The sequence below is a fragment of the Ranitomeya imitator genome, chromosome 1 (genome assembly GCF_032444005.1).
Source record: "Ranitomeya imitator isolate aRanImi1 chromosome 1, aRanImi1.pri, whole genome shotgun sequence".
Lineage (NCBI taxonomy): Eukaryota > Metazoa > Chordata > Amphibia > Anura > Dendrobatidae > Ranitomeya > Ranitomeya imitator.
Window position 1 is genome coordinate 332366323 of NC_091282.1, and position 15765 is coordinate 332382087.

The following is a 15765-nucleotide window of genomic DNA, read 5'->3' on the forward strand; positions in this document are numbered from 1 at the left end:
AACAGGGATGGCCTCCGAGGCTCCATCTTCACCCGGGCATTGCCTCACAGGTTGTGGCCATGCTTCACTCAGGGGGGCATGGAATACATGGCCCCCGAGGCGACTACCGGTACCCTGGTGACGGGTGCAACAGACCAGTGCCTGCCCAAATCCACCCAACCCAGGCATCCTCTTCTGTCTTCATCAGAAGTCTTCATCTTGAGGGTTCCCCGTCAAGGACAGGAAACCAACTGATGTGGAGAGAGGAGCCACCCCTTTTATCTTGATGGTTTCCTGTCCTTGATGGGCGGATCCCCTCTCTCTTATGGTGTTGTCATGTATGATGGAAAAAGATATTTATCTTGGTACCGTGTTAGCCAGTAGATGTGGGGTCATCATAACAGAACCAGTCCCCAATCAGAGGACAATAAAACATTCCTTATCAAGGAACTGGTCCAATATTTATGGACATAACTGTTTATCACTCATGGTAATTCTGCTTCATGTGACCTGTCTCATCTACGGCGTTTTTTTCTGTGATGTGTTGTGCATAAATATGTGATTCTTCAGAATTTATTTTAGTCTATGCCTGATGAAGAGACCTGGGTAGTCTCAAAAGCTTGAAATTTGTTACCATCTTTTCAGTTAGCCATTAAAAGGTATCAACCACTGAGAACTCTCAATTCTAAATATTTTTCTACTATAGAGTGACATTTAAGAAAAGGCTATTAGCAGCCCGGCAGTAAAGATTAACTCTTGCTTTTATTTTTATCTTTTTTTTACATAAAACAACAGTACAAATGAAGAGAAGAAACTTTGAAATAGTTTGTATTAGAAAAATATACGCTGTCTTCCTGGACTAATTATTCACTGTCAATTCACTGGTAAAATCTGTCTTCAGTGATGACAGATTTTCACATTATTATGATGATATTTACCACTCATAACCCTTCATGGGGAGCGGGTGAGCAAAGAGAGGAAGAGACAGAAGCAAACACATACAAGTTCCCCTAAAACAATGGTTGCTAATTAAGGCATTAAGGATTCACACATTTATGTTTCGTCTTTTGAGACAGAGAAAGGTTAGGATCTCCTAACTCAAATTCGCTTGCCTCATATGTCGACATCTCAGGTCAGGAAACCTGTGGCCAATCTATGCATTGTGGTCTGTACTCAGAAGGTAAAGCAAAAATGTGTGAATCCAGCCTAATAAAACATATGGAAAAACTCTTGATTTGGTTGAAGTTTTACTATGAATGATAAAAATACACTTTTCTTCACTGCCAACTGAGTGATTGGAGAATATCATATATTCAGACTATTGAAACCATTTAGATAACCAAACAAATACCAGACTAGTGTACCTCTGCCCAATACTTACAGAGTACGTCACTCCAGTAGAAGAGACTGGAGACATTTCAGCCATCGTTGCATCAATGACAACCAATGAATCAAGTTGTGGATAAAGACTCTCCATCTCTGGCTCTTCAGATAAGTTGTCTTCACTTCCCACTAGACTCTCTTTTTCAGCCTCACTGTCTGGCCAAGCTTCCACTACAGAGAGAACTGTGCTTTCCTTGTCAGGCAAGATGTCCTCTGTGCTTTCAGTAATTGATAAAAAGACATCTAAACTTTCATTGGCGTTTGCTTCGGTGTCCATGCTGTCTTGAACTGCAAGTTCCTCTTCTACGGTTTTGTTATCTAATGTACTGTCTAAGCTGTTTTGTTTCTTTCCACTTGCCAATCCTGATTTCATGTGGAGATAAAGTGCATTTTTAGTGGTCTCCATTGAGGCATTGTCGTCTGTGCTGAAACTATGGTCAGAATAGCCAGACGTGATAGAGAAGTTCCTGGAAGAAGGGTGGCCGGAGTCTGGAGAGCAAGTCCCATTTGGAACGGTTCCATTGGCTGTTTTTGGTTGCTTACTATCCTCACTTCTAGTGTCTATTTGGTCAGCTTCTTCTACAGATTCAAAAACCTGCAGTGAAGATAGAACCGTGTTAGCGTCTGTATGTTTGCATGCTTTGATTATCGAATCAACCAAGATATAGCATTGAGTTTTACTTTTGTAAGCAGTACAGAAATGCAATTGCTACTGAATTAGGGAGTATTTGTTAAAAGAAAAAGATGTAAATGCAGGTTCACAAGGTTTTCTTCAAAGGCTGAAACAGGCTGCTGAATATTGTTACTTCTTGACAGTCCACAATTATTCCCCATTAATGACCTCCAAACATGGGGTCACTCCAGTACCTACAGTACAGACCAAAAGATTGGACACAGCTTCTAATTTAAAGATTTTTCTGTATTTTCAGGACTATGAAAATTGTAAATTCACACTGAAGGCATCAAAACTATGAATTATCACACGTGGAATTATATACCTAACAAAAAAGTGTGAAACAACTGAAAATATGTCTTATATTCTAGGTTCTTCAAAGTAGCCACCTTTTGCTCTGATGACTGCTTTGCACAACACAACTGATGGTCCCAACCCCATTTATAAGGCAAGAAATCCCACTTATTAAACCTGACAGGGCACACCTGTGAAGTGAAAACTATTCCCGGTGACTACCTCTTGAAGCTCATCAAGAGAATGCCAAGAGTGTGCAAAACAGTCATCAAAGCAAAAGGTGGCTACTTTGAAGAACCTAGAATATAAGACATATTTTCAGTTGTTTCACACTTTTTTGTTAAGTATATAATTCCACATGTGTTAATTCATAGTTTTGATGTCTTCAGTGGGAATGTACAATTTTCATAGTCACGAAAATACAGAAAAATCTTTAAATGAGAAGGTGTGTCCAAACTTTTCATCTGTACTGTATATAAAATTCAACTTTCAGTACATTGTGGTAAAATATAAGTAGATTGCAAATATGGTAATGGTCTACATAAAAGTAGTTGCAAAGTACAGGGGGTCATAATCTCCCAAGAATGTCGGTATTTCTTTAATAAAGAAGGCAATGGCATATTCACAATATATGTTACCATGACCATATGAGAAGGGTGGAGTATTATAATTGACAATCCTCAGACAGTTTTCATCAAGCAATGCAAAAACAAGACTCTACTAGTTAATTTTTGTTTTTAGGATAGATTAGTGGAGAAAGCACAATTTGTAGATATTTCTTCATGTGCAGGAGTGCACACAGCATGCATCCCAGGCACATCAGAAATAGTGGGCAAACTTGTTCTGACTACACATGTCAACATACTGTATAAAAACCTCCTTAATTAGGATATCATCATCCATGTGCACTGAGCTTGTCTTAGGACAGAGAGCTCAAAGGCATTGATATTTATGGTAATTAGTGCCATGCATTAAAACATAGACAACTCACAGCATATGTCCAGCTGCATTAAAATATTTTGAGAAGTAGATAATATTATTGGAAAACTCTCACAATGCTCTCAGTAATAGTAAATGTTGCTGTGTATGCATATGGAAGTATGTACTAAATTTTCACTTCACTCCATTGCTTGGCTCAATCTCCCGGCAGAGAAATCTCCATATGGTGGAGAAATCTCTCTCTCAAGCTATAAAATCTTTAAAGTACCGTATATACTCGAGTATAAGCTGACCCGCGTATAAGCCAACCCCCCTAATTTTGCCACAAAAAACTGGGAAAACTTATTGACTCGAGTATAAGCCTAGGATGGGAAATGCAGCAGCTACCAGTAAATGTCACAAATAAAAATAGATACAAAATAAAAGTAAAATTAATTGAGACATCAGTAGGTTAAGTGTTTTTGAATATCCATATTGAATCAGGAGCCCCATATAATGCTCCATAAAGTTCATGATGGGCCCCATAAGATGCTCCATACAAAATATGCCCCCATATAATGCTCCATATTAAAATATGCCCCATATAATGCTGCACAAAGGTTAAAAATGGCCCCATGAGATGCTCCATAGAAACATTTGCCCCATACAATGCTGCATAAAGGTTGATAGCCCCATAAGATGCTCCACACATTATGCCCCATGAGATACTCCACACATTATGCCTCATAAGATGCTCCACATATTATGGCCCCATGAGATGCTCCACACATTATGGCCCCATGAGATGCTCCATACATTGTGGCCCCATACGATGCTCCATACATTGTGGCCCCATAAGATGCTCCATACATTGTGGCCCCATGAGATGCTCCATACATTGTGGCCCCATGAGATGCTCCATACATTGTGGTCCCAAGAGATGCTCCATACATTGTGGCCCCATACGATACTCCATACATTGTGGCCCCATACGATGCTCTGTTGTGAGTTCTGTTTTTGGGCTCCCTCTGGTGGTTACTGATGGTACTGGGTGACTTGTGTTCTCTGCGGTCTCTGGTGTCCACCTGTTCCATCAGGTTATGGGAGTTTCCTATTTAACCTGGTCTTTTTGTCATTTCCTCGCCGGCTATCAATGTAATCAGCGTGTCTTTTTACCTCTGCTCCCTGCGTCTGTTATCTTCAGGACTAGCTAAGTTTTGATTTTCCTGTTCCACGTTTTGCTTTATTTTTGTCTTTGTCCAGCTTGCTGATATGTGATTCCTTGCTGCTGGTTGCTCTAGTGGGCTGAAATTACTCCTCATGTTCCATGAGTTGGCACATGAGTTCAAGTAATTTCAGGATGGTTTTTTTGAAGGGTTTTTCGCTGACCGCGCAGTTCACTTTTGTATCCTCTGCTATCTAGCTTTAGCGGGCCTCATTTTTGCTGATTCTATTTTCATAACTACGTATGTGCTTTCCTCTCATTTCACCGTTATTACATGTGGGGGGCTGCTATTTCTGTGGGGTGTTTCTCTGGAGGCAAGTGAGGTCTGTGTTTCTTCTAATAGGGGAAGTTAATCCTTCGGCTGGCGCGAGACGTCTAGGAATCATCGTAGGCACGTTCCCCGGCTACTGCTAGTTGTGTGTTTAGGTTCAGGATCGCGGTCAGCTCAGGTTCCATCACCCTAGAGCTTGTTTTGTTTTTGTGCTTGTCCTTTTGTGATCCCCTGCCATTGGGATCATGACAGTATAGCCGGCCAAAAAAAATTGGTCATCGTTTTGGCTGAAGTAGGAGGAAAAGTAGTCTGAGGAAGTTTTTTTTTTTTTTTTTTGTTTTCCCCTCCTCAGTATTTGCTGCCTAGCCTTAATTGCAGCTTGGCTGCTTTTTTCCTCCTCTTAATCCTTGAATGGCTCTGACCTCAGCTGTTTATCATGGACGTCCAGAGTTTGGCTTCCAGCCTGAATAATCTTGCTGCTAAGGTTCAAAATATACAAGATTTTGTTGTACATACGCCTATGTCTGAACCTAGAATTCCTATCCCAGAGTTTTTTTCTGGAGATAGATCTAGTTTTCTGAATTTTAGGAACAATTGCAAGTTGTTTCTTTCCTTGAAATCTCGCTCCTCTGGAGACCCTGCTCAGCAGGTCAAGATTGTTATATCTTTCCTGCGGGGTGACCCTCAGAATTGGGCATTTGCATTGGCACCAGGGGATCCTGCGTTGCTCAATGTGGATGCGTTTTTTCTGGCATTGGGTTTGCTCTATGAGGAACCTAACCTAGAGATTCAGGCTGAAAAAGCTTTATTGGCTCTCTCTCAGGGGCAAGATGAAGCAGAAATATATTGTCAGAAATTTCGGAAGTGGTCGGTGCTTACTCAGTGGAATGAGTGCGCTCTGGCTGCAAAATTTAGAGATGGCCTTTCTGAGGCCATTAAAGATGTTATGGTGGGGTTCCCGGCGCCTACAGGTCTGAATGAGTCCATGACTATGGCTATTCAGATTGATCGGCGTTTACGGGAGCGCAAACCTGTGCACCATTTGGCGGTGTCTTCAGAAAAGGCACCTGAGATAATGCAATGTGATAGAATTCAGTCCAGAAGTGAACGGCAAAATTATAGGCGGAAAAATGGATTGTGTTTTTATTGTGGTGATTCAGCTCATGTTATATCAGCATGCTCTAAACGCACAAAAAAGGTTGATAAGTCTGTTGCCATTGGTACTTTACAGTCTAAGTTCATTCTGTCTGTGACTCTGATTTGTTCATTATCATCCATTTCCGTCGATGCCTATGTGGATTCAGGCGCCGCCCTGAGTCTTATGGATTGGTCATTTGCCAATCGCTGTGGGTTTAGTCTGGAACCTCTGGAAGTTCCTATTCCTTTGAAAGAAATTGACTCTACACCTTTTGCTATGAATAAACCTCAGTACTGGACACAGGTGACCATGCGTATGACTCCCGTTCATCAGGAGGTGATTCGCTTCCTGGTACTGTATAATTTACATGATGTCTTAGTGCTTGGTCTGCCATGGTTACAAACTCATAACCCAGTCCTGGACTGGAAAACAATGTCTGTGTTAAGCTGGGGATGTCAGGGAGTTCATGATGATGCATCTCCGATTTCTATCGCTTCATCTACTCCTTCTGAGGTTCCGGTATTTTTGTCTGATTATCGGGAGGTTTTTGAGGAGCCTAAGCTCAGTTCGCTTCCTCCTCACAGGGATTGCGATTGTGCTATAGATTTGATTCCTGGCAGTAAATTCCCTAAAGGTCGTTTGTTCAATCTGTCAGTGCCAGAGCATACTGCTATGCGGAATTATGTTAAGGAGTCCTTGGAAAAGGGACATATCCGTCCATCTTCATCCCCTTTGGGAGCAGGTTTTTTTTTCGTGGCCAAAAAAGATGGTTCCTTGAGGCCTTGCATAGATTATCGTCTTTTGAATAAGATTACAGTCAAATATCAGTATCCTTTGCCATTGTTGACTGATTTGTTCGCTCGCATTAAGGGGGCTAAATGGTTCACTAAGATTGATCTTCGGGGTGCGTATAATCTTGTGCGGATAAGGCAGGGTGATGAGTGGAAAACCGAATTTAATACGCCTGAGGGCCATTTCGAGTATTTGGTGATGCCTTTTGGACTTTCTAATGCTCCTTCTGTCTTCCAGTCTTTTATGCACGATATTTTCCGTGAATATCTGGATAAATTTATTATCGTGTATTTGGATGATGTTTTGTTTTTTTCTGATGACTGGGAGTCTCATGTTCAGCAGGTCAGGAAGGTGTTTCAGGTCCTGCGGGCCAATTCTTTGTTTGTAAAGGGTTCTAAATGTCTCTTTGGAGTCCAGAAGATTTCCTTTTTGGGGTATATTTTTTCCCCTTCTACTATTGAGATGGATCCCGTCAAGGTTCAGGCTATTTGTGACTGGACGCAGCCTACATCTCTTAAGAGTCTACAGAAGTTCTTGGGCTTTGCTAATTTTTATCGTCGCTTCATAACTAATTTTTCTAGTGTTGTTAAGCCTTTGACGGATTTGACTAAGAAGGGTGCTGATGTTACTGATTGGTCTCTTGCGGCTGTGGAGGCCTTTCAGGAACTTAAGCGCCGGTTTTCTTCTGCTCCTGTGTTGCGTCAGCCAGATACGTCGCTTCCTTTTCAGGTTGAGGTTGATGCTTCCGAGATCGGAACGGGGGCGGTTTTGTCACAGAGAAGCTCCGATGGCTCAGTGATGAAGCCATGCGCGTTTTCTAGAAAATTTTCGCCCGCTGAACGGAATTATGATGTTGGTAATCGGGAGCTTTTGGCCATGAAGTGGGCATTTGAGGAGTGGCGTCATTGGCTTGAGGGTGCTAGACATCGTGTGCTGGTCTTGACTGATCTCAAAAATTTGATGTACCTTGAGTCTGCCAAGCGTCTGAATCCTAGACAGGCTCGTTGGTCACTGTTTTTCTCCCGTTTCAATTTTGTGGTTTCATACCTGCCAGGTTCAAAGAATGTGAAGGCGGATGCTCTTTCTAGGAGTTTTGTGCCTGACTCCCCTGGAAATTCTGAGCCCACTGGTATCCTTAGGGATGGGGTGATTTTGTCGACTGTCTCCCCAGACTTGCGACGTGCTTTGCAGGAGTTTCAGGCGGATAAACCTGATCGTTGTCCGCCGGAAAGACTGTTTGTTCTGGATAATTGGACCAGTAGAGTCATCTCCGAGGTCCATTCTTCTGTGTTGGCAGGTCATCCTGGAATATTTGGTACTAGAGACTTGGTGGCCAGGTCTTTTTGGTGGCCTTCCTTGTCGAGGGATGTGCGTTCTTTCGTGCTGTCTTGTGGAGTTTGCGCTCGGGCTAAGCCTTGCTGTTCTCGGGCCAGTGGATTGTTGTCACCTTTGCCTATCCCGAAGAGGCCTTGGACGCACATTTCCATGGACTTTATTTCGGATCTCCCTGTCTCTCAAAAAATGTCCGTCATATGGGTTGTGTGTGACCGCTTTTCTAAGATGGTTCATCTGGTACCCTTGCCTAAGTTACCTTCCTCTTCTGAGTTGGTCCCTCTGTTTTTTCAAAACGTGGTCCGTTTGCATGGCATTCCAGAGAACATCGTTTCTGACAGGGGATCCCAGTTTGTGTCTAGATTTTGGCAGACGTTCTGTGCTAAGATGGGCATTGATTTGTCCTTTTCGTCTGCATTCCATCCTCAGACGAATGGCCAGACGGAACGAACTAATCAGACCTTGGAAACTTATTTAAGGTGTTTTGTTTCTGCTGATCAAGATGACTGGGTTTCCTTTTTGCCGCTTGCCGAGTTTGCCCTTAATAATTGGGCTAGTTCTGCTACCTTGGTTTCTCCTTTCTTTTGTAATTCGGGGTTTCATCCTCGTTTTTCCTCTGGTCAGGTGGAGCCTTCTGATTGTCCTGGAGTGGACATGGTGGTGGATAGGTTGCATCGGATTTGGAGTCATGTGGTGGACAATTTGAAGTTGTCCCAGGAGAGGGCTCAGCAGTTTGCTAATCGCCGTCGCCGCGTGGGTCCTCGACTTCTTGTTGGGGACTTGGTGTGGTTGTCTTCTCGTTTTGTTCCTATGAAGGTCTCTTCTCCTAAGTTCAAGCCTCGGTTCATCGGTCCCTATAGGATCTTGGAAATTCTTAACCCTGTGTCGTTTTGTTTGGATCTCCCGGCATCGTTTGCTATTCATAATGTGTTCCATCGGTCGTTGTTGCGGAAGTATGAGGTACCTGTTGTTCCTTCGCTTGAGCCTCCTGCTCCGGTGCTGGTGGAGGGTGAATTGGAGTATGTTGTGGAGAAGATCTTGGATTCTCGTGTTTCCAGACGGAAACTCCAGTATTTGGTCAAGTGGAAGGGTTATGGTCAGGAGGATAATTCTTGGGTGATTGCCTCTGATGTTCATGCTGCCGATTTGGTCCGTGCTTTTCATAGGGCTCATCCTGGTCGCCCTGGTGGTTCTCGTGAGGGTTCGGTGACCCCTCCTCAAGGGGGGGGTACTGTTGTGAGTTCTGTTTTTGGGCTCCCTCTGGTGGTTACTGATGGTACTGGGTGACTTGTGTTCTCTGCGGTCTCTGGTGTCCACCTGTTCCATCAGGTTATGGGAGTTTCCTATTTAACCTGGTCTTTTTGTCATTTCCTCGCCGGCTATCAATGTAATCAGCGTGTCTTTTTACCTCTGCTCCCTGCGTCTGTTATCTTCAGGACTAGCTAAGTTTTGATTTTCCTGTTCCACGTTTTGCTTTATTTTTGTCTTTGTCCAGCTTGCTGATATGTGATTCCTTGCTGCTGGTTGCTCTAGTGGGCTGAAATTACTCCTCATGTTCCATGAGTTGGCACATGAGTTCAAGTAATTTCAGGATGGTTTTTTTGAAGGGTTTTTCGCTGACCGCGCAGTTCACTTTTGTATCCTCTGCTATCTAGCTTTAGCGGGCCTCATTTTTGCTGATTCTATTTTCATAACTACGTATGTGCTTTCCTCTCATTTCACCGTTATTACATGTGGGGGGCTGCTATTTCTGTGGGGTGTTTCTCTGGAGGCAAGTGAGGTCTGTGTTTCTTCTAATAGGGGAAGTTAATCCTTCGGCTGGCGCGAGACGTCTAGGAATCATCGTAGGCACGTTCCCCGGCTACTGCTAGTTGTGTGTTTAGGTTCAGGATCGCGGTCAGCTCAGGTTCCATCACCCTAGAGCTTGTTTTGTTTTTGTGCTTGTCCTTTTGTGATCCCCTGCCATTGGGATCATGACAATGCTCCATACATTGTGGCCCCATAAGATGCTCCACACATTTGCCCCATATGCTGTTGCTGCGATTAAAATAAAAAAAAAAATCACATACCTCACCTCTCTTCGCTCAGGCCCCCGGCACTTGCGATAGTCAGCTTCCTCATTCCACCGCTCTGTCTTCCATCCTCTGCACTGACTGTTCAGGCAGAGGGCGGCGCGCACACTAATCGCGTCATCGCACCCTCTGACCTGAACAATGCTCACCTCCCCCGATATACTCACCTGCTCCCGGCGCGGTCCCTGGCAGCGTCTCACTGTCAGATGGTCTCCGGGAGCCGGCGGCATCTTCCTGTGTTCAGCAGTCACATACCGCTCATTACAGTAATGTATATGCGTCCATATTCATTACTTTACTGAGTGGTACCACGTGACCGCTGAACACAGGAAAAGCTGCCTGGAGACCATGGGACATGCAGGGACAGCGCCAGGAGCAGGTGAGTATGTCACCGCGCCGCTCCCCCGCCGACCCCCCTTTCCCCCCGCTGACAATGACTCGAGTATAAGCCGAGAGGATCACTTTCAGCCCAAAAAAGTGGGCTGAAAATCTCAGCTTATACTCGAGTATATACGGTATTTGAAACTAAAAGTACACAAAGCAAATAGGACACTTTTACAAGCATCCTTAATAGGTCTTGCACCATTTATACTGTATGGGATTAACCCATTTGTGACAGAACTAATTTGGTACTTAATGACCAGGCCAATTTTTCCAAATCTGACCACTGTCAGTTTCTGAGGTTATAGCTCTGGAACGCTTAAACGTATCCCATTTATTCTGAGATTCAAAGTATCCCACTGATTCTGAGACCGTTTTTTTCGTGACATATTGTACTTCATGTTAGTGGTATAATTTCTTCGATAAAGCTTGCGTTTATTTATGAAAAAAACGGAAATTTGACCCAAATTTTTAATTTTGTACCCTTAAGCCAGAGAGAGTGGTGTTACACAAAATAGTTAATAAATAACATGTCCCACATGTCAACTATACATCAGCACAATTTTGGAAACAATTTTTTTTTGTTAGGACGTTTCCGACAGAATTTACAAAACCATTTTTTTAGGGACCACTTCACATTTGAAGTGAGTTTGGGGGATCAATATAACAGAAAATACCCCAAAGTGACACCATTCTAAAAACTGCACCCATGAAGGTGAACAAAACCACATTCAGGAAGTTTATTAACACTTCAAGTGCTTCACGAGAACTAAAGCAATGTGAAAGGAAAATATGAATATTTTACTTTTTTCACAAAAAAATTATCTTGAAACCAATTTTTTTTTATTTTCACAAGGGTATCGGGAGAAATGGACCACAAAATTTGTTCAACAGAAGAGCAGGTGTGTCCAGCGAATAGTGAGGGTAAAAAATAACTTTTAATGAAAGTATAATAAAAATACGTCCATATATATGGTATCCAGCACTCAGTACACACTGGCTGCAGAGCCTAAAAACGATCTACGCGTTTCGACCTGGTGGTCTTAGTCATGATCATGACTAAAATTAGAGAGATGGGATTAGGGGAAAAATTGTGCAATTGGGTTAACAGGATCAGTGATACAAATAAAAAAGTGGTTAATAATGGAACACAGTCTGATTGTGTCACAGTTAACAGTGGGGTAACCACAGGGGACAGTATTGGCTTTTTTCTTTTAAACATATTTATTAATGACCATCTGGAAGGCATACAGAGTAAACTTTCAATAAGTACAGATGATAATAAACTCTGCAAAGTAATCATTGCAGAGGAAGGTAATTTATTATTTTGAAGGATTTATGAATCGGTACAATTCAAGTTTTTTACAATAAATATAAGGTCATGATATTGGGCCGAAATGCAAAAAGTGTACAGTTATGTGATAAATTATAGAACACTGAATAAAATGGTCACCAAAAAAAAGACTTGCATGTATGGGTGGACAAAAACTCACCTTATGTGATCAGTGTCAGCCAATAGCTGCTAACAAAGCAAATAAGATAAAGGGATGCATTAAAAGAGGCATAGATGCTCATGACAAAAACACTGTCTTGCCCCTATGCAGGTCACTGGTATGGCCATACTTCGAATACTGTACTGTATACTGTTTTAGGTTCCAGTTTATAAGGAGGACATAACTGAACTACAGCAGGTGCAGAGAAAAGAAACCCAAGGGAATGGTAGACTGCAGAACCAAGACAGGTTATCAAATGTTCCATTATTTAGTTTGAAAAAACAACCTTAGTACAATTTACAAATATATGAAGGGATAGTACAGAGAGATCTTTCTTATGATCTTTTAACACCTAAGTCAGCAAAGATGACAAGAGGGCAACATCAACATCTAAAGGAAAGAAAGTTAAATCATCATGACTCATGGTGATTGTTTACTGTAAAAGCTGTGAAATTATGGAAGTCTTTGCCACATGATACTGTAATTGTTGATTCACTAAAAAAGTTCAAGGAGGCATTGAGTGCATTTCTTGAGAATTATAATATTACAGGTTATGGGTACTAGATTCTGTGATGGGACGTTGATCCAACTGTGGAATTCCTGAAGGAATTTTTCCCCAATATAAGGCAATATGCTTCTGCCTCATGCAGTTTCTGCCTTCCAGTGGATCAACTTGTGAGGTTACAGGTTGACCTCGATGGACTTCACTCTAGTTTCAACTTTAAAAACTACAGGGGCTTGTACAAATATTCACCCCCTTTTGGCATCTCACAACCTGGAATTTCACTGTTTTTTTGAGAGTTTGCATCAGTTCATGCCAAGAACATGCCTACAACTATGGCCATTTGTTTTCTTTTTATTATGAAGCAAACAAGTAGGACAAAATAATCAATGAATACTTCCGTGTACTATTCACCCCCCTAAAGTCAGTACTTTGTAGAGCCTCCTTCTGCGGCAATTACAGCTGCACGTCGCTTTGGAAAAGTTTCTATGTGCTTTCCACATCTTGCCACAGGGATTAATGCCCATTCCTCAAGTCAAAACTGCTCTAGCTACTTCAAGTTAGATGGTTTCTTCTGGTTAACAGCAATCTTCAAGTCTGATCACAGATTAGATTAAGGTCTAGGCCACTCTTAGCCACTCCAACACATTAACACGTTACTTCTAAAACCATTCAAGTGCTGCTTTAGCAGTATGCTTTTGGTCACGGTTGGAAGGTGAACTTCCATCCCCATCTCAAATCACTGACACTACCCATCTTCCCCTCGACTCGGATCATCTTCCCTGTCCCTCCTGACGAAAAACATCACCACAGCATGATACTGCCACCACCATGTTTCACTCTGAGGATGGTGTTCTTAGGGTGATGAGCTGTGTTGGTTTGACGCCAGACATAGCGTTTACCTTGGTGGCCGAAAAGTACAATTTTGATCTCATCTGAGCACAGCATTTCCCTTTTCTCACTTCATTTCACCAACTTAGACTATTTAGTGCTGATGCATCACACACAAATAGGATTGCAAAAATATTTAAACACAGGTTTTAATGTAATTAAATAGGTGAAAAGCTAAAAGGGGTGAATAATTTTGCAAACCACTGAATGAAACTCTTTCTGCATTCCTTGAATTTAGGGACCCTAAGAATCAGGTCTTAAGAGGCGTGCACCATATACTCAAATCTCAGGTCTACTGCTTTTCTTTTTTTTTTATAACTATGCTAGTCATATACTGGAGAAGTTTTCTTATCATGTGAATTATAGTTAATCTGTCAGGCTGCAATGGTCATATCCCATCCCTTTTTTAAACTCTCCCCACTTCACTTTTTATAAAAGTGGTGGGCCTGGAGTAAAAACATCAAAAGTTTTTGCACAACTACAGCAGATAATATTTATAAGGCAATAATTGAAAAAGAAGGGTATAGTCCCAGAACTAGTTGGAATAGTTAAAGTATATGGAGTTACCTTATTTATTTTAGATAAAGGTGCCTTTACAAAGCGTGATGCTCGGTATTAACTCCTTCCCGACCTTGAACGTATGCAGTATGTCCTGGTTGGAAATGACTTCCCGACTTTAGACATACTGGGTACATCCTGGCGATTTTGTGCACACAGCAGCTGTGAATGTACGATTGTCAACGGGTGTTCATAGCTGACACCCGGCTCTCCTTGCCTGGAGCATTGCCTGCATCCATCCTGGCATGGCAGTTTAACCCCCCTAAATGCTGCAATCAATCTTTGCGTTTAGAAGGCAGTGAGAGGGAGGGGGCTCCCTCTGCCCTCCAATCAGTGCCCCAGCGACATCATCGTGGGGACCTAATTGGTCCAAGGGGCTGTGTCACTGCAAAACTGACGGTTATAAAATATTGGAAAGCTAGTGCACTACAATGGTTTATAACATTGATCAGGCGCAAAAAAAAGAGAAAGTCCCATAAAGTAAAAAAAAAATTGTAAATTTTTTTTCTAAAAAAATCCCAAAATAATTATAAAAAGAAAATACATTATACCTAAAAATTTGTATTTTTATGTAAAAGAAAAAAAAGAGAAAAGTACATGTGTGGTACCGACACATCAGGAACAACCAGCCACATAAAACAGTCCCACTTGTTAACACCGAAAAAATAAAAAAGGGGCACAAGAGTATGCTTTTTCATCATACCGTGGAGCAAATAGTGGATTAGAAAGCGATAAAAATGAATGTAAATAAAAATAGTATAGCTGAAAACATCATCTTGTCCTGCAAAAAACAAGCTGCCATATAACTCTATCAGTGGAAAAATAAAGTTATAGCTCTCAGAAAAAAGCGATGCAAAAATAATATTTTTTTCAAATAGTATTTATTGTGTTAGGCTATGTGCACATGTTGCAGATTTTGATGCGTTTCCACAGCATTTTTGGATGCGCAGAATTGCATCAAATCCGCAGTGTAGTGCACCACCAATGTTAGTCAATGGGAAATTGAGAATTGGTGTGCACATGCTGCGGAAAAATCAGAGCGAATTTGCAGCGTTTTATTTTCCGCAGCATGTCAATTCTTTCTGCGGATCTGCAGCGTTTCTGCGGATCTGCAGCGTTTCTGCATCCATTGACTACCATTGAGTCAGGCAAATCCGGGTGTCTGCAGGTTGTGTGTGTGTGCGCGCACGTGGGTCTGTATGTAGGCAGGCTATGCCTGCTACAGTGACAGCTAGCTCATGATGGGACGGTAGTAGTCCCATCATCCGGCTACTGTGTTCAAGTGTAAAAAAAAAACAAAAAACACATACACAGATATACAGTACATACTCACCATACAGCTAATCCCCGACGCCCTCGATCACCTGTAAAAAAAAATTAAAATAATAAACCAACAGTATACTCCCTGTTCCGACGTAATCCATTTAATAACAAGTGTCCCACGACAATCTCCCGTGTAGAGCTGTCACATCAGGATGATACAATGAAGGCAGGTATCCTCCCACTTTGGATCACTCTGCCGTCAGAGGTCACTGGAGTTCATGCTGTCACCAGCAATGCTGTGAGAGGAAATTCTCACGTAGCAGTGCCGTAAAGTGAGAACATGAACTCCAGTGAACCCTCAGTGATAACACTGCAGGAGCCATTATCTCCTGTCAGTGTGTCAATGGAGCCCCTGTAGAGTGGTCACAACTCCTGATGTGACTGCTCTATAGGGGAGATCATTGTGGAACAGTCGTTATTAAATGGTTATGTTGGAACAGGGAGTATTTGTGTTGGTTTATTATTTTATTTTTATTACACGAGATCGAGGGCGTCGCATGGATTAGGCGTATTATAAACATGGCAAACAACTATAGGATT

The 15765-nt window shown here is 42.1% G+C and overlaps 1 protein-coding gene across 1 annotated transcript in view; it reads right to left on the reverse strand.

Moving 5' to 3' along the window:
* SGSM1 (small G protein signaling modulator 1) overlaps positions 1 to 15765 on the reverse strand; it is a 446836-nt gene that overhangs the window by 53412 nt on the left and 377659 nt on the right. Inside the window, exon 19 of the mRNA XM_069759191.1 lies at positions 1361 to 1957. Within this exon, the coding sequence (XP_069615292.1) occupies positions 1361 to 1957 (597 nt within the window). The remainder of the gene's footprint in view (positions 1 to 1360; positions 1958 to 15765) is intronic.